The 21,165-nt window shown below is 48.5% G+C and overlaps 1 protein-coding gene across 1 annotated transcript in view; it reads left to right on the top strand.

Annotated features, from left to right (window-relative positions):
* Positions 1–16,562: 16,562 nt before the first annotated feature.
* The window catches only part of ZBTB10 (zinc finger and BTB domain containing 10), a 37,803-nt gene continuing 33,200 nt past the window's right edge, over positions 16,563–21,165 (top strand). The window contains exon 1 of the mRNA XM_073631857.1: positions 16,563–17,497. Within this exon, the coding sequence (XP_073487958.1) occupies positions 16,805–17,497 (693 nt within the window). The 5' untranslated portion in view covers positions 16,563–16,804. The remainder of the gene's footprint in view (positions 17,498–21,165) is intronic.

The following is a 21,165-nucleotide window of genomic DNA, read 5'->3' as shown; positions in this document are numbered from 1 at the left end:
GACCAAGTTTGCTTTGTTCCAACCAGGAAAGCCAGGGACAACACAATTAAAGTTCTCAATCTCCTACATGTGGTTAATAAGAATAAAATTCCCTGTATTTTTTTTAAGTACGGATGCGGAGAAGGCCTTTGATAGGGTAAATTGGCAATTTATGACAGCTGTTCTGAAACACATTGGTATGGGTAACACCATGTCATGTTGGATTAAGTCGCTGTATGGGGACCCCTCGGCTCGTGTCCGTGCCAGTGGGATATTGTCAGATCCCTTTGAGATTAAAATCGTGACACGCCAGGGGTGTCCTCTGTCCCCACTCCTTTTCGCCCTGTCACTGGAACCATTTCTGCGTACCGTGAGAGCCAATCCGGACATCACTGAAGTGGTTATAGGAGAATCACATCAGAAGATTGCTGCGTATGCGGACGATATGTTGTTCTCACTTACCAATCCACTGATCTCTCTTCCAAACCTCCTAAAAGAATTTAAAACATATGGGGATCTTTCAAACTTGAAGATTAATTTCAATAAGTCCGAAGCTATGAGCATAGGAGTTCCCCCACGGCATCTCACAGCCCTCCAATCCAGCTTCAAATTTAGTTGGACAACCTCAGCCTTAAAATACCTTGGCACATATATCCCCTCCAAATTCTCGCAGCTTTTCCCTTTGAATTTCCCCCCTTTGTTGACTAAAGTTCGAGCTCTCCTTGCCAAATGGCAAACAGGACTACATTCGTGGTTTGGGAGATGCAATATCCTTGCATCCTACCTAAATTCCTCTATCTTCTCCAAGCACTCCCGATCCAGATTCCCTCTAGTTACTTTGTTCAGACCAGAGCCTTATTCTTCAACTTCATATGGGCCCATAAAAGACCTCGACTCAACAGAAGACAGCTTATGTTACCCAAGCAGTATGGGGGACTGACGGTACCAGACCTTCGCAAGTATCACCAAGCGACTCACTTAACAAGACTTATTGACTGGAACCGACACCAATCCACGAAACTATGGACTAATTTAGAACAGACCCAATGTGATATACCCCTAAACAGGGCTCCCTGGTGCCATAATTCACTACCAAGAGACGTGAAGAATCATCCTCTGATACTACTACACAGTTATGCTCGACTCTCTTTGTCCGTTTTGGCCTTGTTTCACTAAAATCCCCCCCCTGCGTCTGGTATTGGGAAACCCAGCGTTTGCTCCAGGTCACACAGACCCCGTTTTCCATGCACTGAGAACAGCAGGTTATTTCCAAGCTTCCCATTTCATGGTTAATGATAAATGGCCGTCGGTGACAGACCTCATGAATATGGACGGCCCCTTTCACTTAGACTTTTAGGAGAGCACACGAACTCTGTCATTTCCTTAAAACATTGCCTCTACCCAGTAGCTCTGATCAGAATTTAACCACCCTAGAGGCCTACTGCTCAGACGAGGGTGCTATGCCCCACACGTTATCGGCCATCTACCAACTGTTGATCACACCACCTGATAGCCTTCGGCTTTACTGCCTAGATAGGTGGGAAAGGGATTTACAATGCACCCTTACAACACGGCAAAAACAAAATATCCTACAGTATACATATAAATCCTCAATTTCCTCGAAGACACAAAAGACCAACTATAAAATAGTTACCAGGTGGTACAACACCCCGGCAAAGTTACAAAAGATCTTTCCCGCTGTCACAGACCTTTGCTGGAGATGTCAGAAAGAATGTGGAACGATTCTCCACATTTTCTGGTCTTGTCCCCTGTTGGAGGGGTTTTGGAAAACTGTCCAACATACGATGCAAAAGTTCACTGAATACCCCATTCAAGCAGATCCGGCCCTTCTTCTGTTGCATGCGTCTGACAAATCCCGAAAAGCTTATAAAAAATCATTAATACCGTATCTACTCGACGCAGCGAAGGCCTCTATCCCCTTATACTGGAAATCCACACAATCCCCTCCTGTTAGTTTATGGCTCAGGAAGGTGGAGGAAATAAAAAAAACGGAGGACTTAATCCTTACGGCCCGTCACCAAAATGAACGTTTCACCAAGAAGTGGTTCATCTGGAATATCTTCATCTTCTCAGATGAAAGTCAGACTCTTCTGGGGAGGGATATGCCAGATTAAAACTGTCCCATTTTAGAATGCCGGAAAGGAGTACAGGTCTTTAGATGTTATTTGACTTTACCTCTCAGAGCACTGACTCGTAGAGGGGCACGCATGCTGCCTCGATGCGCCACATTCTTTCCCTACACCTCTTCCCTACTCCCTCCCTCCCCCCTTTTCTGTTCTTCCTTTCCTACCTACTTTCCCCTCCCTTCTTTCATTTCTTCTCTCTGTTTTCTGTCTCTGCTAGTGCTATTGTGGGCTTCGGGGGGTATTTATTGATGCCCCATTGACCTACATGGCTCTACTCTTACACTAATCTGGAAAAAAAGAGCAGGACTCACGGAACCTCTCGAAGGTCCAAGTGCAGCCTCGGAGGAGGCTCCCCTTTGTTTCAGTAGGGGTCATGGCTGGAAGTGTTCCTAATACCAAAGATCATTGTATTCTCTTCATGGTTGTATTTATCAGTTACGTTAGGATATTAGGCTAAGCGCATCTTACTAAGTGATATCCTGTCCATGTATGATTTAGAGATGTTGTATTTCGTGTGTCCTGTTTCCATTCTTTATATAAAATATTTGAGGACAGTGTACGGAGGTCAGCAGTAGGTAGGGCAAGGTGCAGAGGTCAGTAGTTGGTAGGGCAGTGTGTGGAGGTCAGTAGTAGGTAGGGCAGTGTACAGAGGTCAGTAGTAGGTAGGCCAGTGTACAGAGCTGAGTAGTAGGTAGGTCAGTGTTAGAGGTCAGTAGTAGGTAGGTCAGTGTACAGGGGTCAGTAGTATGTAGGGCAGTGTACAGAGGTCAGTAGTATGTAGGGCAGTGTACAGAGGTCAGTAGTAGGTAGGTCAGTGTTACAGAGGTCAGTAATAGGTAGGGCAGTATGCGGAGGTCAGTAGTAGGTAGGGCAGTGTATGGAGGTCAGTAGTAGGTAGGGCAGTGTGTGGAGGTCAGTAGTAGGTAGGGCAGTGTACAGAGGTTAGTAGTAGGGAGGGCAGTGTACAGGAAAAGTAGGGCAGTGGACTTGGGTGAGCAGGAAAGGGGGTCAGCAGAGCAATGTACAGGGGGCTCAGGGGGGCATGGTACGGGGGGCTCAGGATGGCCTGGCATAGGAAGGCCAGGAGGGTATGGTACAGGGGCTAAAGATGGCCTGGCACTGGAAGGTCAGGATAGCATGGTACGGGGGGTCAGGAGGGCACGATATGGGGAATCAGGGGGGCATGCCACTGGGGTATCAGGGGGCACATTACTGAGGAGTTTAGAGAGTACACCACTGGGGGCTCAGGATGACAAAAAAAATTGTTACCTGATGCAGAGATGCAGCTACTGTGGCAGATCTAACTGTGCTTGTGCTGACCCCAGTCAACTCTCCTCTCTCGTCTTTCCCACATGATGTCATCCATAAGCGTCTTGGATGGACTGAGGAGGGAGGGGTCAGAACAATGCACTCCAGCTTAGGTGCCTTCTGAAAGAGCCAGACCCTGGCCGAAGTCAGCGGCGGCAGATACTTTCCTAGCTTCATCACACGCGGTCATTGGCGGTAGATTCTTTCTACGCTCTTCCCGCCTGTTATCATTGGCGGCAGAGACTTTCCTGGACCCGCAGACCAAACCTCGGTGCATAGACTGCAGAGGCTTCCCACGCCCTGCAGTCGCACGTAAGCAGAGGGGGTGGGAGCAGAGAGTGCCTTTGTCAGTTTTTGACAGGTTCCCAGCACTCATGGCTTTCTTGCGCAGCTCGGCCAGTTGTGGTTCGGCAAGGCAGGGACAAGCATGCAATCTACCAGTCACCTACTCACGGTCGAATGGTAGATCGCGATCGATGACGGGTTGCTGACCTGGCTCTAGACTATCATATGTGGGTGGGTTTTTTTCCTTCTACTGTACTACTGTTGGTGTTGTTCGTTCCTGGTTCCTGTTGGGGTGCACTGTGATTTTGTTTTCTTTGCAGGTGTCCCGCGATGCCTCGTCTGGATCCTGGGACATTCTTTTGTGTTTTGGGGGGCCAGGAGGGCAGAGGTTAGGCCCAATGGCAGGCAGTTAGGTCTACCTCGTGAGTTGGGAAGTGTTAGGTGGATCAGGGTCACAGGGATGCTGTGGGGTCGGGTAGTTCCGTAAGTCATCTATTTTGCCAGGTTCAACAGGGCCCCTGATATCTTGATTCTTCATGTGGGGGGCAATGATTTGGGTCTCTGCTGCAGTAGGGAGTTTATCAGGGATGTTAAGTTTGATTTTCTTAGACTTCGAACTTCATTCCCTGACATGCTCATACTATGGTCGGACGTGGTGGCACGCACCTCTTGGCGGACGGCCAGATCGGTCCAAAAAAATTTATAAGGCTCGTATCGAGGTTAATAAGGAGGGGAAGTTCATTGTCAGGAATGGGGGTCTGATTATTTGGCACTTGGATTTGGTGTCCAAGACTTGCCAGTTCCTTAGAGGTGATGGTGTTCACTTTAATGCAGTAGGTACTGACCTATGGTTTTTGGGTCTGGAGGATGGGATACAATGAGCTTTTCATGTGTGGAGGGGCACACAAGTGTAAGGCTTTACACTTGTGTCGCTGTGGCGGTTGGGGTCCTTGACGGAGGTCTAATCATGGTCATTGGGAAAGCAGTGGGGACCCATCTGAGGTATGGAGTCCTTGAGTGTGTACGGTACAATGCCAATTGGTGTTAAGACTGGTGGGTGTATGAGGTTAGCTGGGTTAGGCTTTGAGATGGTGTTTTGCAGCTGGGGTCGCAACTATCTGGTGCCTCGGACACAAAAAGTTGGTGATATGGCACCATCAGGGACCTCGAATCATTGTTATCTGGATTAAGTTGTGTTAATTAAAGAAAGTGTATGTTTTAATAAAAGGCTGATTTTGGCAACTTTAACTCGACTTATGTTTTGTGTGGTTAATTCTTATAATTAAGGAGAGGTATTTTGGGGTGGACAGGGGTAGGGGTCAGTTTTAGGTGAGCTCTTATCTTACATAGTAGGTGAGGTTGAAAAAAGAGTCCATCAAGTCAACCCTATGTGTGTGAATATATGTCAGTATTACATTGTATATCCCTGTATGTTGCGATCGTTCAGGTGTTTATCTAATAGTTTCTTGAAACTATCAATGCCCCCGCTGAGACCACCGACTGTGGAAGGGAATTCCACATCCTTGCCGCTCTTACAGTAAAGAACCCTCTACGTTGTTTAAGGTTAAACCTCTTTTCTTCTCATTTTAATGAGTGGCCACGAGTCTTGTTAAACTCCCTTCTGCGAAAAAGTTTTATCCGTATTGTGGGGTCACCAGTATGGTATTTTTTATATTGAAATCATATCCCTTCTCAAGCGTCTCTTCTCCAGAGAGAATAAGTTCAGTGCTCGCAACCTTTCTCCATAACTAAGATCCTCCAGACCCTTTATTAGCTTTATTGCCCTTCTTTGTACTCGCTCCATTTCCAGTACATACTTCCTGAATACTGGTGCCCAGAACTGGACAGCATACTCTAGGTGTGGCCGGACCAGAGTCTTGTAGAGCGGGAGAATTATCGTTTTATCTCTGGAGTTGATCCCCTTTTTAATGCATGCCAATATTCTGTTTGCTTTGTTAGCAGCAGCTTGGCATTGCATGCCATTGCTGAGCCTATCATCTACTAGGACCCCCAGGTCCTTTTCCATCCTAGATTCCCCCAGAGGTTCTCCCCCCAGTGTAGAGATTGCATTAAAATTTTTGCCACCCAAATGCATTATTTTACAATTTTCTACATTAAACCTCATTTGCCATTTAGTTGCCCACCCCGTTAATTTGTTCAGATCTTTTTGCAAGGTTTCCACATCCTGCGGAGAAGTTATTGCCTTGCTTAGCTTAGTATCGTCCGCAAATACAGAAATTAAACTGTTTACCCCATCCTCCAGGTCATTTATGAACAAATTAAATAGCATTGGTCCCGGGGGACCCCACTACCCACCCCTGACCATTCCGAGTACTCCCCATTTATCACCACCCTCTGAACTCGCCCTTGTAACCAGTTTTCAATCCATGTATCTATCTACAGTAAACATTTATGTGGAACTGTGTCAAACGCGTTTGCAAAATTCAGATACACCACGTCTACAGGCCTTCCTTTATCTAGATGGCAACTCACCTCCTCATAGAAGGTTAAAAGATTGGTTTGGCAAGAACGATTCTTTATGAATCCATGCTGATTACTGCTAATGATACCGTTCTCATTATTAAAATCTTGTATATAGTCCCTTATCATCCCCTCCAAGAGTTTACATACTATTGATGTTACGCTAACTGGTCTGTAATTCCCAGGGATGTATTTTGGGCTATTTTTAAATATTGGTGCTACATTGGCTTTTCTCCAATCAGCTGGTACCATTCCAGTCAGTAGACTGTCAGTAAAAATTAGGAACAATGGTCTGGCAATTACTTGACTGAGTTCCCTAAGTACCCTTGGGTGCAAGCCATCTGGTCCCGGTGATTTATTAATGTTGTTTCCCAAGTCTAATTTTAATTCTGTCCTCTGTTAACCATGGAGGTGCTTCCTGTGATGTGTCATGAAGATAAACACTGTAGTTTTGGTTACTGAAGCCCCCCAATTCCCTTGTGAAGACTGAGCAGAAGAATAAATTCAATACCTTCGCCATCTCCCCATCCTTTGTAACCAGATGTCCTTCCTCATTCTTTATGGGGCCAATATGGTCTGTCCTCCCTTTTTTACTGTTTACATACTTAAAGAATTTCTTGGGATTTTTTTTGCTCTCCTCCGCTATGTGTCTTTCATATTCTATCTTAGCCGTCCTTATTGCACCCTTACATTTCTTGTTGCATTGTTTATAAAGTCTGAATGCTGATGATGATCCCTCAGCCTTGTATTTTTTGAAGGCCTTCTCCTTTGCTTTTATATGCATTTTTACATTGGAGTTAAGCCATCCAGGACTTTTGTTTGCTCTTTTAAATTTATTACCCATTGGGATGCATTGGCTAATACCCTTATTTAATATGCTCTTAAAGCAAACCCATCTCTCCTCCGTGTTCTTTGTTCCTAAGATTTTTTCCCAATTTATGCCTTCTAGCAAGGTTCGTAGTTTAGGGAAGTTGGCTCTTTTGAAATTCAGTGTCTTTGTATTCCCCTTATGTTTCCTATTTGTGTGATTTATACTGAAACTAATTGACCTGTGATCGCTGTTACCTAAATTGCCCCATATTTCCACATCCGTGATCAGGTCTGTATTGTTGGTAATCAGTAGATCCAGTAACACTCTATTTCTAGTTGGTGCGTCTACCATCTATAGGTCTCTTGGCAGCCTCCCCGTCCAGTTTTCTTCTCATCTAATCATCAATTTTAGAGGGACGTCCAGTTCTTGGTAATGTCACTGTTGTGCCATATTTTCACCACTTGATGATGACTGTTTTCACTGTGTTACATGGTATATCTAATGCCTTGAAAATTCTTTTGTACCCTTCTCCTGACTGATACCTTTTAACAATGAGATGCCTATGATGCTTTGGAAGCTCTCTGCAGACCATGGCTTTTGCTGTAGGATGCGACTAAGAAAATGTCAGGAAAGACCTATTAGAACAGCTGAACTTTATTTGGGGTTAACCAGAGGCACTTTAAATGATGGCAGGTGTGTACTGACTCCTATTTAACATGAGTTTGAATGTGATTGCTCAATTCTGAACACAGCCACATCCCCAGTTATAAGAGGGTGTGCACACTTAGACCCCTTTCACACCGAGCCGCCTATAGCGTCGGCGGTAAATAGCGGCCTTTTACCGTCGGATTTGCGGCGCATTTCAGCCGCTAGCGGGGCGCTTTTACCCCCCCGCTAGCGGCCGAGAAGGGGTTAAAACCGCCCGCAATGCGCCGCAATAGCGGCGTTTTGCCGGCGGATATCCCAGCGCTGCCCCATTGATTTCAATGGGGAGCAGCGGTGGAGGAGCGGTAAACACACCGCTCCAAAGAAGCTGCTGACAGGACTTTTCCTGACGTCCTGCCAGTGCAGTGCTCTGGTGTGAAAGCCCTCAGGTTTTCACACTGGAGACAATGCTGCAGCTGTTTGAGGGCGGATTGCAGGTGCTATTAACGCTATAGCGCCTGCAAAACGCCCTCGGTGTGAAAGGGGTCTTATGCAACCACATTATTTTAGTTTTTTATTATCACTTCTCCCCCCTATTTCAGTTTGTTTTTCAATTGAGTTGTACAGTTTATAGGTCACATTAAAGGTGGAAAAAGTTCTGAAATGATTCATCTTTGTCTAATTTTTTTACATCACAGAAACCTGACATTTTAACAGGGTTGTGTAGAACTTTTTTTACCCACTGTATATACTTACCGGCCACATTATTAGGTACACCTTGCTAGTACCAGGTTTGACCCCCTTTTGCCCTCATTCTTGGTGGCATAGATTCAGCAAGGTGTTGGAAACATTCATCAGAGATTTCCATTCATTTGCCTGGAGACTAGTCGCTCTGACATACAAGGAGTGGATTGTGCTACTTTATCTAATTAGTGGATTTCAGAACATCTTTTAACTAAGATTACAAACTCAAAAAGAACATATATGAAATATCAGCACCAAAACTTTAAGGAATGCTGCAGTATACAGTAACTATTTAAAATTACATTAAAGCCCAAACCCCCCAAAAAAAGTTTTCCCATGTAGTGAGGCTGTGCCTGCACTGCACGGGTCAACTGCTTATTTTTGTCTAGAGGTCTCCAAACTACAGCCCTCCAGTTGTTCATGAACTACAATTCCCATCATGCCTAGTGATATCTGTGAATGTCAGAGTTTTACAATGCCTCTGCTGGAGGGCCGTAGTTTGGAGATCCCTGGGGGATTGGAGAATGGAGATATACTAAGGTCCCTTTCACACTTGTGCGACCTGAACGTCGCGTGATTTTGCTGTGACTTTAAGCAATGCCTGTGTAAACCAGGGATGTGCGGTGAGGAACACAGGTTACATACGCCATGATCGTTAGAGTGAGAGCAATAATTCTAGTACTAGACCTCCTCTGTAACTCTAAACATGTAATCTGTAAAGAATTTTAAACCGTTGCCTATAGAGATTTTTAAGTACTGAAGTTTAGCGCTTTTACGTTATACAAAAAAATCTGGTTATCTTCATTGTTTTTTTTTATATTCATTAAACAGTCCCCCCCTCCCCCCCCTCCAAAAAAATGCATTTGAAAAATTGCTGTGCAAATACTGTGTAACATAAAAAGCTGAAATAAATATATACGTTGCACTTTCAAATACTGTATACTCTTCACATTATATATATATGTGATAACCAAAGTGCAAATATGCGTGTGAGTCACACACAGTGATACATCCAGTAACTAGTGACTGTAAAAAGTGACAATAGTGCAACAAATAGTTATGAATACTTAAAAATTAACATATAAATGAAAATAAATAATCACACTAGTAAAAAGTGCTATAACGTGCATCCATATGGTGATTGGTTGTATCAAAATTATTGTTCATAAAAGCATATAGTATTCAAAAAAATCATATAGTTGTCATAAAAATATATAGTGGACTCAATCCACTAAAACATATAGATGAATTAAAAGTACTTCTATGAGCATATGTGTCATCCAATTATTTCAATTCAAAAGTGCTTCTAAAGTCCATGCGATTTGGAAACTGCTGTGTAGATAATCCAAAGCAAGCCACAGTGATCACACTCAGGTGTTATATACAATACAAATTATTATATATTGTTTTTAAGGTAATTTACTATATTTTCAAAAACTGTACTCAAGCATGTGGCTTAACGGACAAATTACTGAAGTTTGAAGTTATAACTGCAAACCAATAATTTCACAGTAAATAGATAAATAATAAATTATTATCTTATAACATATAGCATAATTATATATGATTTAGCTTGATTATAAAGCTGCGTACACACGGGCGAACTTTTCGACCGGACTGGTCCGACGGAACAAATCTGTCGGACAATACGATCGTGTGTGGGCTTTATCTGTCGAAAATCAGACGGACTTTAGATTTGGAACATGTTTCAAATCTTTCCGACGGACTCGAGTCCGGTCGAAAAATCCTTTCATCTGTATGCTAGTCCGACGGACAAAAAAGGATGCATGGGCAGCTATTGGCTACTGGCTATGAACTTCCTTATTCTAGTCCCTTCGTACATCATCACCTTCAAACCAACAGACTTTAGTCCGTTCGTGTGTGGACAGTCTGGTCGTTCGAAAGTCCGTCATAACTCCGTCGAAAGACCCTTGGTAAAGAAAAGTCTGCTTGTGTGTACAAGGCATAACAGCACCTTTTCAGCAGCAGCAGATTGTCATTCTCCCTCTTAACTGTGTAAGAAAACATGGGATTGTGGGTAAATCTTATACCTATAAATCCATGTTTTTTCCTTGTAGTTAAAGCGGAGTTCTGCCAATTTTTTTTTTTTTTTTGTAAAGTCAGCAGCTACAAATACTGCAGCTGCTGACTTTTAAAATATGGACACTTACCTGTCCAGTGCGCAAGCGATGTCGGCGGCCAAAGCCGATCTGTCCCCTGGCTCTCAGGTGCCGCCGCCGCCATCTTCGGTAAGGGAATCAGGAAGTGAAGCCTTGCAGCTTAACTTCCTGGTTCCCTACTGCGCGACTCACGTTACGCGTTCCCACTAGTCCCTGCTATCTCCTGGGACCCGTGTGTCTCCCAGAAGACAGCGGTGGGGGGACGGGAAGTGGCGTAGATACCTGTGGGTGGCGCGGGTATCTATGCCCAGAAGTGGGAGCAAGATACCTGTATTAGACAGGTATCTGCTCCCCCCTGAAAGGTGCCAAATGTGACACCGAAGGGGGGAGGATTCCGAAAAGCGGAAGTTCCATTTTTGTGTGGAAATCCGCTTTAAGAGGGCTGGGCTAGAAGGGAGTGTTTGTCTTTTAGACACATTCCCCCTTCTATGACACTGCAGTGAGAGGCGTGCCTCCACTGCAGCATTTTCATTGGACAGCTGGGGCTAATGGTACTTTACCATTGGTCCAAGACTCCAAGCTGTCCATTGAGCTCAGTGCCTCTGGCAAGAAGTGAGGAGAGGCACTGTGAGCTCAACTTCTCAGTCTGCTGCAAACAGAGTGTGCCAACTTGTATTTAAACTGGCCGCTCTGTAGCTTCTGACAGGCTGCACAAGTATCTCTGGAACCATAGGTTGTAGGAACCCCGCTGATAGCTGATGACTCATTGGTTTTTTAACAGAAGAAAAAATAGGGTTTTCTTCCGTCATAAAAAATGGAGCTTAGCGGAGAGGCATGTTAGCGGATGATCTTCCGATAACGTCCGCTATCTCATAGAGATACATGTTTGTCCATTTTTCATCCGTCAGCGGATGGATGAAAAATTGACATACGAAACAGCCGTATAAAAAGGGGCCTTACTAAATACCTCAGACTACTTTCCAAAAAGGGGTCATTTGGGGAGGCATTTTAGGGCCTCAAGAAATGAGATAGGCCGTCAGTACATCAGGATTGATCAATTTTCAGATATATACCATAGTTTGTGGACTCTATAACTTTCACAAAAACCAATTCAAATTCATGGGATTTTTTTTTTTTTAACAAAGACATGTAGCAGAATACAAGTTTATGAAATTTGATTTTAATGGATATGTTTTATTACAGAAAGTAGAAAATATTGTTTTTTTTCAAAATTTTCAGTCTTTTTTAGTTTATATAATAAAAAAAAAGTGGTGATACCACCAAAGGAAAGCTCTATGGTATAAATGTAATTTGTGTACGGTGTTGCATGACCATGCAATTGCCAGTTAAAGTGGTTGTAAACCCTATTTTACAACCTTATGCTACAGGTAAGCCTATATTAAGGGCTGATGTACACTTATTGATGGTACGGATGGATGCGAATCGGTGCCAAACAATGGTGCCTGCCAATCAGTGATGGCCATTGTGGGCACTAATTGGCATCCCTGGTCGTCTAGGGTGGCACACCTGGTGGTGACATCCCTGGTGGTCCAGTGTGGGCATCCTCCCCCCCCCCCCCATCAGAGGAGCAGCCAATTGGCTCTCCTCTACTCGCGTCTGACAGACGCTAGTGAGGAAAAGCCGATCAATGGCTCTTCCTGTTTACACTGATCAGCCGTGATTGGACACAGCTGATCACGTGGTAAAGAGTCTCTGTCGGAGACTCTTTACCTAGATCAGAGTTTCGGTGTGTCACACTGACACACCGCAACAACGATCACCATGATGGGCGCCCCCCGGGGGGCGCGCAGCGGCTTGGTATCCTGCTGGATGTCATATGACGACCGGCCAGGATATTGAAACCACTTTGCCGACGTCATATTGCTATATGGCGGGTAGCAAGTGGTTAACCAAAAAGTGCATTCCATGCATCCAAAAATATACCAAATCAAATCATTATTCAACCAAAAAAATAATGTCAAGGCAATAACTCCAAGGCCAATAATAAATAACACGTTATCTCCTCCGATTCCGCAACATGTCTGGTTGACAAATGGCCGTTCAGAAACGAACTGAAAGGCACGAAATGAAATGCGCAAACTGAAAATTGCTAAATGAAAAACGCAAAAAGAAAAGCGTGAATCAACACTCACCAAATTTCTACGAACACGAAATTAGCAGAAGGAGCCCAAAGGGTGGCGCTAAAAAGCTGAAAAACCACGTAGTACGTCACTACGTTCGTAATTGTTGGCCAACATTTGTGTGACCGTGTGTATGCAAGACAAGTTTGAGCCGACGCCCTTCGGACAAAATTCCACGGATTTGTTGGCCAACAATGCAATCGTGTGTAAGAGGCATTAGTCTGCTTGTCTTCAGAAAACTGTTTGCGGGCTTTCTTGTGCATCATCTTTAGAGGTCTTCCTTCTGGGATGACAGCCATGCAGACCAATTTGATGCAGTGTGCGGCGTATGGTCTGAGCACTGACAGGCTGACCCCCCACCCCTTCAAATGCTGCAGCATTTGGTTGACCATAGTGAGGCCTGTTCTGAGTGGAACCTGTCCTGTTAAACGGCTGTATGGTCTTGGCCACCATGCTGCAGCTCAGTTTCAGGGTCTTTACAATGTTCTTATAACCTAGGCCATCTTTATGTAGAGCAACAATTCTTTTTTTTTAGATCCTCAGAGAGTTCTTTGCCATGAGGTGCCATGTTGAACTTCCAGTGACCAGTATGAGAGAGTGAGAGCGATAACACCAAATTTAACACACCTGCTCCCCATTCACATCTGAGACCTTGTAACACTAATGAGTCACATGACATCGTGGAGGGAAAATGGCTAATTGGGCCCAATTTGGACATTTTCACTTAAGGGGTGTACTCACTTTTGTTGCCAGTGGTTTAGACATTAATGGCTGTGTGTTGAGTTATTTTGAGGGGACAGCAAATTTACACTGTTATACAAGCTGTACACTCACTACTTTACATTGTAGCAAAGTGTCATTTCTTCAGTGTTGTCACATGAAAAGATATAATAAAATATTTACAAAACTGTGAGGGGTGTACTAACTTTTGTGAGATACTGTACACATGGCAGGCTGTCGGTGTACAGATCTTAGTGTGTGTATATATATATCAGGCTGTCAGTATACAGATCAGTGTACAGATGGATGTCAGTGGTGAGTGAGGTATTGTGGGGTTCTCACACACTGACCCCAATATGAAGTAGGGTGTGTTGCTTGGGGCTCTCATTCTGGGTGCAGTGTGTTGCTCGGGACTCTCATTGAGGGTGCAGTGTGTGCTGCTCGGGGCTCTGTGTCCAGGTACAGTGTGTGTTACTCGGGGCTCTCATTGAGGGTGCAGTGTGTTGCTCGGGGCTCTCATTGAGGGTGCAATGTGTTGCTCGGGGCTCTCATTGAGGGTGCAGTGTGTTGCTCGGGTCTCTCAGTGAGAGTGCAGTGTGTTGCTCGGGTCTCTCAGTGAGAGTGCAGTGTGTCTGTTGCTCGGGGCTCTCAGTCCGGGTGCAGTGTGTCTGATGCTCGGGGCTCTCAGTCCGGGTGCAGTGTGTCTGATGCTCGGGGCTCTCAGTCCGGGTGCAGTGTGTTGCTCAGGTATCTCATAGAGGGTGCAGTGTGTGTTGCTCGGGGCTCTCATTGAGGGTGCAGCATGTGTCTCTGTGTCCGGGTGCAGTATGTTGCTCGGGGCCCTCATTGATAGTGCAGTGTGTTGCTCGGGGCCCTCATTGAGGGTGCAGTATGTTTCTCTGTGTCCGGGTGCAGTGTGTTGCTCGGGGCCCTCATTGAGGGTGCAGTGTGTTGCTCGGGGCCCTCATTGAGGGTGCAGTGTGTTGCTCGGGGCCCTCATTGAGGGTGCAGTGTGTTGCTCGGGGCCCTCATTGAGGGTGCAGTGTGTTGCTCGGGGCCCTCATTGAGGGTGCAGTATGTGTCTCTGTGTCCGGGTGCAGTATGTTGCTCGGGGCCCTCATTGAGAGTGCAGTGTGTTGCTCGGGGCCCTCATTGAGGGTGCAGTATGTTTCTCTGTGTCCGGGTGCAGTATGTTGCTCGGGGCCCTCATTGAGGGTGCAGTGTGTTGCTTGGGGCCCTCATTGAGGGTGCAGTGTGTGTTGCTCGGGGCCCTCATTGAGGGTGCAGTATGTGTCTCTGTGTCCGGGTGCAGTATGTTGCTCGGGGCCCTCATTGAGAGTGCAGTGTGTTGCTCGGGGCCCTCATTGAGGGTGCAGTGTGTTGCTCGGGGCCCTCATTGAGGGTGCAGTGTGTTGCTCGGGGCCCTCATTGAGGGTGCAGTATGTGTCTCTGTGTCCGGGTGCAGTATGTTGCTCGGGGCCCTCATTGAGAGTGCAGTGTGTTGCTCGGGGCCCTCATTGAGGGTGCAGTATGTTTCTCTGTGTCCGGGTGCAGTATGTTGCTCGGGGCCCTCATTGAGGGTGCAGTGTGTTGCTCGGGGCCCTCATTGAGGGTGCAGTGTGTGTTGCTTGGGGCCCTCATTGAGGGTGCAGTGTGTTGCTCGGGGCCCTCATTGAGGGTGCAGTATGTGTCTCTGTGTCCGGGTGCAGTATGTTGCTCGGGGCCCTCATTGAGGGTGCAGTGTGTTGCTCGGGGCCCTCATTGAGGGTGCAGTGTGTTGCTCGGGGCCCTCATTGAGGGTGCAGTATGTTGCTCGGGGCCCTCATTGAGGGTGCAGTGTGTTGCTCGGGGCCCTCATTGAGGGTGCAGTGTGTTGCTCGGGGCCCTCATTGAGGGTGCAGTATGTTGCTCGGGGCCCTCATTGAGGGTGCAGTAAGTTGCTCGGGGCTCTCATTGAGGGTGCAGTGTGTGTTGCTCGGGGCCCTCATTGAGGGTGCAGTATGTGTTGCTCGGGGCCCTCATTGAGGGTGCAGTATGTGTCTCTGTGTCCGGGTGCAGTGTGTGTTGCTCGGGGCCCTCATTGAGGGTGCAGTGTGTTGCTCGGGGCCCTCATTGAGGGTGCAGTGTGTGTCTCTGTGTCCGGGTGCAGTGTGTTGCTCGGGGCCCTCATTGAGGGTGCAGTGTGTTGCTCGGGGCCCTCATTGAGGGTGCAGTATGTTGCTCGGGGCCCTCATTGAGGGTGCAGTAAGTTGCTCGGGGCTCTCATTGAGGGTGCAGTGTGTGTTGCTCGGGGCCCTCATTGAGGGTGCAGTATGTGTTGCTCGGGGCCCTCATTGAGGGTGCAGTATGTGTCTCTGTGTCCGGGTGCAGTGTGTGTTGCTCGGGGCCCTCATTGAGGGTGCAGTGTGTTGCTCGGGGCCCTCATTGAGGGTGCAGTGTGTGTCTCTGTGTCCGGGTGCAGTGTGTTGCTCGGGGCCCTCATTGAGGGTGCAGTGTGTTGCTCGGGGCCCTCATTGAGGGTGCAGTGTGTTGCTCGGGGCCCTCATTGAGGGTGCAGTATGTGTTGCTCGGGGCCCTCATTGAGGGTGCAGTGTGTGTTGCTCGGGGCCCTCATTGAGGGTGCAGTATGTGTTGCTCGGGGCCCTCATTGAGGGTGCAGTGTGTTGCTCGGGGCCCTCATTGAGGGTGCAGTGTGTTGCTCGGGGCCCTCATTGAGGGTGCAGTATGTGTTGCTCGGGGCCCTCATTGAGGGTGCAGTGTGTGTTGCTCGGGGCCCTCATTGAGGGTGCAGTGTGTCGCTCAGGGCTGTGTGTCCGGGTGCAGTGTGTTGCTCGGGGCCCTCATTGAGGGTGCAGTATGTGTCTCTGTGTCCGGGTGCAGTGTGTGTTGCTCGGGGCCCTCATTGAGGGTGCAGTGTGTTGCTCGGGGCCCTCATTGAGGGTGCAGTGTGTTGCTCGGGGCCCTCATTGAGGGTGCAGTATGTGTTGCTCGGGGCCCTCATTGAGGGTGCAGTGTGTGTTGCTCGGGGCCCTCATTGAGGGTGCAGTGTGTTGCTCGGGGCTGTGTGTCCGGGTGCACGGCGCTGTGAGTGGGGTGAGGTGTGTGCGCGCACTGTGTACATAGAGGAGGCCCCCCCCGCCCCCCTCCCTCAGCTGCTCCCCCACCCCCACCTCACCCGCCCCCCTGACTCCCCCTCTCCGGACAGCGCCCCGGTGCATTGTGGGCTCAGTCCGTTGTTCATTTGCCATTCGACCTCGGCCGTGCGGAGAGCGGCGTCTGTGGGCGCCATTGTGTGCGGGGAGCCCGGGAGGAGAGGACGCGCCGTGTGAGAGGTGAAGCGGTTCCCAGAAGGCTGTGCGCGGCGGACGGCGGGGGGGACTCCCGGTCACCTCACATATTACCGGGCGGGCCGCTTGTGGTGACATGGCGGAGATGAACCGCAGGACACTGGCCTTCCGGGGAGGCGGAGGAGGTCTGAGCGCCGCCGCCGTCGTTGCCGGGAACAATAACAACAATAATGGCGTCAGCTCGGAGGAGGAGGCCTCGGCCTGGGCTCTGGGCCGGCAGCTGAATGGAGGAGGAGGCGGCGGGGAGGAAGAGGAGGTGGAAGTGGAGCTGGAGCCGGAGGGCCTGCTGGAGGATGACGAGGAGGACGGAGAGGCCTACCCCGGGGTGAAGGAGATGGCGGCGGCGGTAGTGTCGGGCGGAGGGGTGACCGGGCCCTCGGTGAGCGGGGAGAGCAGTGATGAGGATGAAGATGAGGAGGAGGAGGAGGACGAGGATGGCGGGAAGGCGGTGGAGGGGGACGAGGAGGACTGCACTCTGATCCCGGGAGGAGGAGGAGGTGATGGGCCCCGCCGATTCGGCCTCTTACCCTCCACCCGGCCCCAGTCCCTTCTCCCCAGCCTGCACTGCTCCTTCCAGGGATCATGGCTACACGAGTTCCCCTGGCTGCGCTTCTCTCAGGAGAACGGCCTCATGTCCTGTACCTGGTGTCACTCCAATGAACAGGCCGGACACGACGAGCTCACCAAGGGCACCCGGAGCTACAAGAGGGCCCTACTGGTCCGACACGGACAGACCGCCGAGCACCGGCTCAACGACCCCGCCGTACAGGTGAGACCACAAGCCCTGACCTTGGGGCACAGGGGAGTCCTTCATCCACACTGACATCTGCCCCGACCTCATGGGTAATATTGTTGGTGTCAGGTAATGGGGGGCCAATCTGCCCCACCACCCCGGGGGGCTTATTATTATGGGGGGGGACTGATCACATGACATTGCAGGAGGTGGTAGAGCTGGTCACATACCCTCTTGTGGGGGGGGGGGGGGGTGTATGGTCACTTTACAGGGACCTGGGAGGGGTAGAGCTGGTTATATCAGTTATTGCAGACAGAGGTCACAGCTAGTCACGTTTTATTATGGGGGCACGTGTCTTATTGTGAGGGATATGGGGGGGGCGAAATTGGAGGCTGGTCACATCTTATGGGGGGCGGGGGTTGATGATATTGGGGGGGGATATCGAGGGGCCGGTCACTTCTTATTGGGGGGGTGATATTGAGGGGCCGGTCACTTCCTAATGGGGGGGTGATATCGGGGGTCACTTCCTATTTGGGGGGGTGATATGGGGGGCCGGTCACTTCCTATTGGGGGTGATATCAGGGGTTACTTCCTATTTGGGGGGGTGATATCAGGGGTCACTTCCTATTGGGGGGGCGATATCGGGAGGCCGGTCACTTCCTATTGGGGGAGTCACTTCCTATTTAGGGGGGTGATATCGGGGGGGGCGGTCACTTCCTATTGGGGGTGATATCGGGGGGACGGTCATTTCCTATTGGGGGGTGATATGGGGGGGTCACTTCCTATTGGGGGGTGATATGGGGGGGTCACTTCCTATGGGGGGGTCACTTCCTATTGGGGGGTGATATCGGGGGACCGGTCACTTGCTATTGGGGGGGTGATATCGGGGGACGGTTACTTGCTATTGGGGTGATATCGGGGGGCAGGTCACGTGTCTCAATAGGGGTAGTGGTATTGGGGATGATCTTGGGGGCTGGTCACGTTTTGGGGGGTATATTGGGGGCTGGTCACGTTTTGGGGGGTATATTGGGGGCTGGTCACGTTTTGGGGGGTATATTGGGGGCTGGTCACGTTTTGGGGGGTATATTGGGGGCTGGTCACGTTTTGGGGGGTATATTGGGGGCTGGTCACGTTTTGGGGGGTATATTGGGGGCTGGTCAGATGTCTTGATAAGGAGGGGGATGATATTGCGGACAGGTTACATGTTCTAATAGGGGGTGATAATGGGGGCTGGTGACATATTCTTTAACAGGGGTCTGGGGAGGTAATAGGTTATATACGGGGGTTGGTCAAATGTCTCTTGGGGGGGGGGGGTGTTATGAGTGGCTGGTCACACGACTCTTTGCAGTGCTCCAGGGGGGATGGGGGCTGGTCATGTGAATTGTTGCCGGGGGTTGGTCACATGACTTATTGTGGGGGTCATCACATGTCTTTTGTGGGGGGTGATGGGGACAATACACGTCTTATTGGGGGGGGGGGGGGTTGTTATGACCCTTTAGTGGCACAGCTAGGTGGAGGTCTGCCTGTCCTTGGTTGTGTCGCCGCGGTGCACCCCACCCTCGGTGTAAGCTGATTAGTGACACCAGGAAGGGGTGGTGTGTTGGGGAGGAAGAGGTGACCTACATTCTGTAAAGGGGGGGGGGTGATCTGGTGTAATAAGCAGGCCGGAAGTTTGCTCCCCGCCCCCCAGTCCCCCCTTCCTGTGCCTCCCCACCCCCATCACCCCTCCCCTACTTTCCCCAGGTGGGCACCGCCTGGCCCGGCCGATGGACGTGTCGCTACGTGGCTGCTCCCCAATGGGTCCCGTACTGAGCCCCTGTGACAGCGCCGGCTGGAAGCGGAATGTTTACCAGCGATCACCGCTGACATGTGACCGCTCGGCGCTCATCCCGTATGGGGGGGGGGGGGGGGGTGTTAGAGGAGCCGGAATAGGACGGGACATAGAGGAATGTCTGTAGTGACATACCGATCCCGGTACACACACAGCAGAGCACACGGTGCCGGTTACTTCATATAGAGAAGATTCTGTGTAGGAATGGTGGGATTAAAGGGACAGTCCACCCTGAGCACCCATGTCCCATGCAGTGTGTCAGGTTATGGAGATCTGAGGGGGGAGGGGTCCCAGTATTGATACATGGATGTCCTCAGAGCACTGTGCTCACATCTAGTCTCTTCTTTTATTATTATCATCTCAGGATCTTCCTGTAGAACAGTGGTCTCCAAACTGTGGCCCTTTTCTTGCCTTTATCTGACCCTTGTGGCACTATTCCTTCCCCTGATACCAGTGATAGGACAGACACTGTTTGCTCCCACTGATGCCAGGAAAAAAAAATCCTTTCTATTCTGGCTGTCCACAATCCGGCCTCCCTAAAGTATGAAGGACAGTAATCTTGTTTAGAGAGAGACCCCTGATGTAGAGCTATGTATGTTATTCATCAAGCTATCATTGGATTATTTTATAGCGTTTTCTTTAGGATCAGCAAGCCTGTGTGCCCCAGACAGGGAAAGTTAGCAGTACTATAAGGCTGCAATCTCACCTGACCATTCCATGAACACACACAAAACGCACATCACTTTGCCATGCTGTTCATTGTTAATGATACCTCAAACGTGGCAAGCAGACACACGTTGAAAATGATACATGAGCTTCTTTGGCATGTGTAGGGTAGCTCATTGACATGAATGGTCTGTCCTGTGCAGGTACCATGAAGACTCACGTTCATGAGGCCCTCAGTGAGAATGTGGCCTCAGGGTCCATGTGTTGTAACAATTGTGTTGCACCGTGTATGCATTGTGGTACCATTCAGTTAGAAAAACACTGAAGAAATGCAGAGCAGAACACGACCACACATAACATACTACAGTGCTTTATGGTGTTCTGTGTCTGAGAAAGGTGTTACATAGGCAGAATGTTCAAATGAATGAGAAGCCTTCACACAACGCAAGCTTGTATTAAAGCAGCACAACAGACCAGATAGATGTAAATGGGCACTCCATTATTAGGAGTGCATTACACCAGCCCGCATGTGTTGTGCTCCTATAATACACACATTGGTGTGTGTTGTACAGGGTCAGTGTGATGTATTGTAACACCACTTTGCACTGTTTACTTTTTTCCTTTCAATAAGTACAATATTCTTTAATGCACTGCAGCTTGTTGCACTGTGGTGCATTTACATTTGGTGCCACACACTGTGTAAAATGCTCATGCTGGACTTTTCTGCAAACCACATGTATTGTATGTGAACATGAGCACATGGAGAACAATTGTTTTCTATGTGCCCTAGCATTGAGCCTGCATTATTCAATGCACCTCAACTCGCCTGATGTGAACAAGCCCTAAATTGTAGACCTCAAACAAATAATCACTAAGCAGTCAAACAACGTATACTATGTAAGTGTAGATTCACGTGCAGGTTGTTATTCATTATGAGCTATTCATTTGAATGGGCTGCTGTATTCACGTGAAACGCTGGGAAAGGGTCCCTGACCATTTTAAAAATTGCACCGCATTGAACCCAATGATGCTGCAGCACCTTACTGTTTCACACATGCAAAAACATGCCACATTTGCCAATATGTAGGGATGCTATTAATAATTAATAGCACCCCTATGCACCTGCTAAAGAGCAGCACATTTTGCTTGCAGGTTGACAACATGCTCATTGTGTATGTATTCCTGACTTGCACGTATGAGAACCATG

Source organism: Aquarana catesbeiana, linkage group LG05 (genome assembly GCF_042186555.1).
Source record: "Aquarana catesbeiana isolate 2022-GZ linkage group LG05, ASM4218655v1, whole genome shotgun sequence".
NCBI classification, from domain to species: Eukaryota; Metazoa; Chordata; class Amphibia; order Anura; family Ranidae; genus Aquarana; species Aquarana catesbeiana.
The sequence above is the reverse complement of the archived record's forward strand: the minus strand, read 5'-3'. Positions and strand labels throughout refer to the sequence as shown.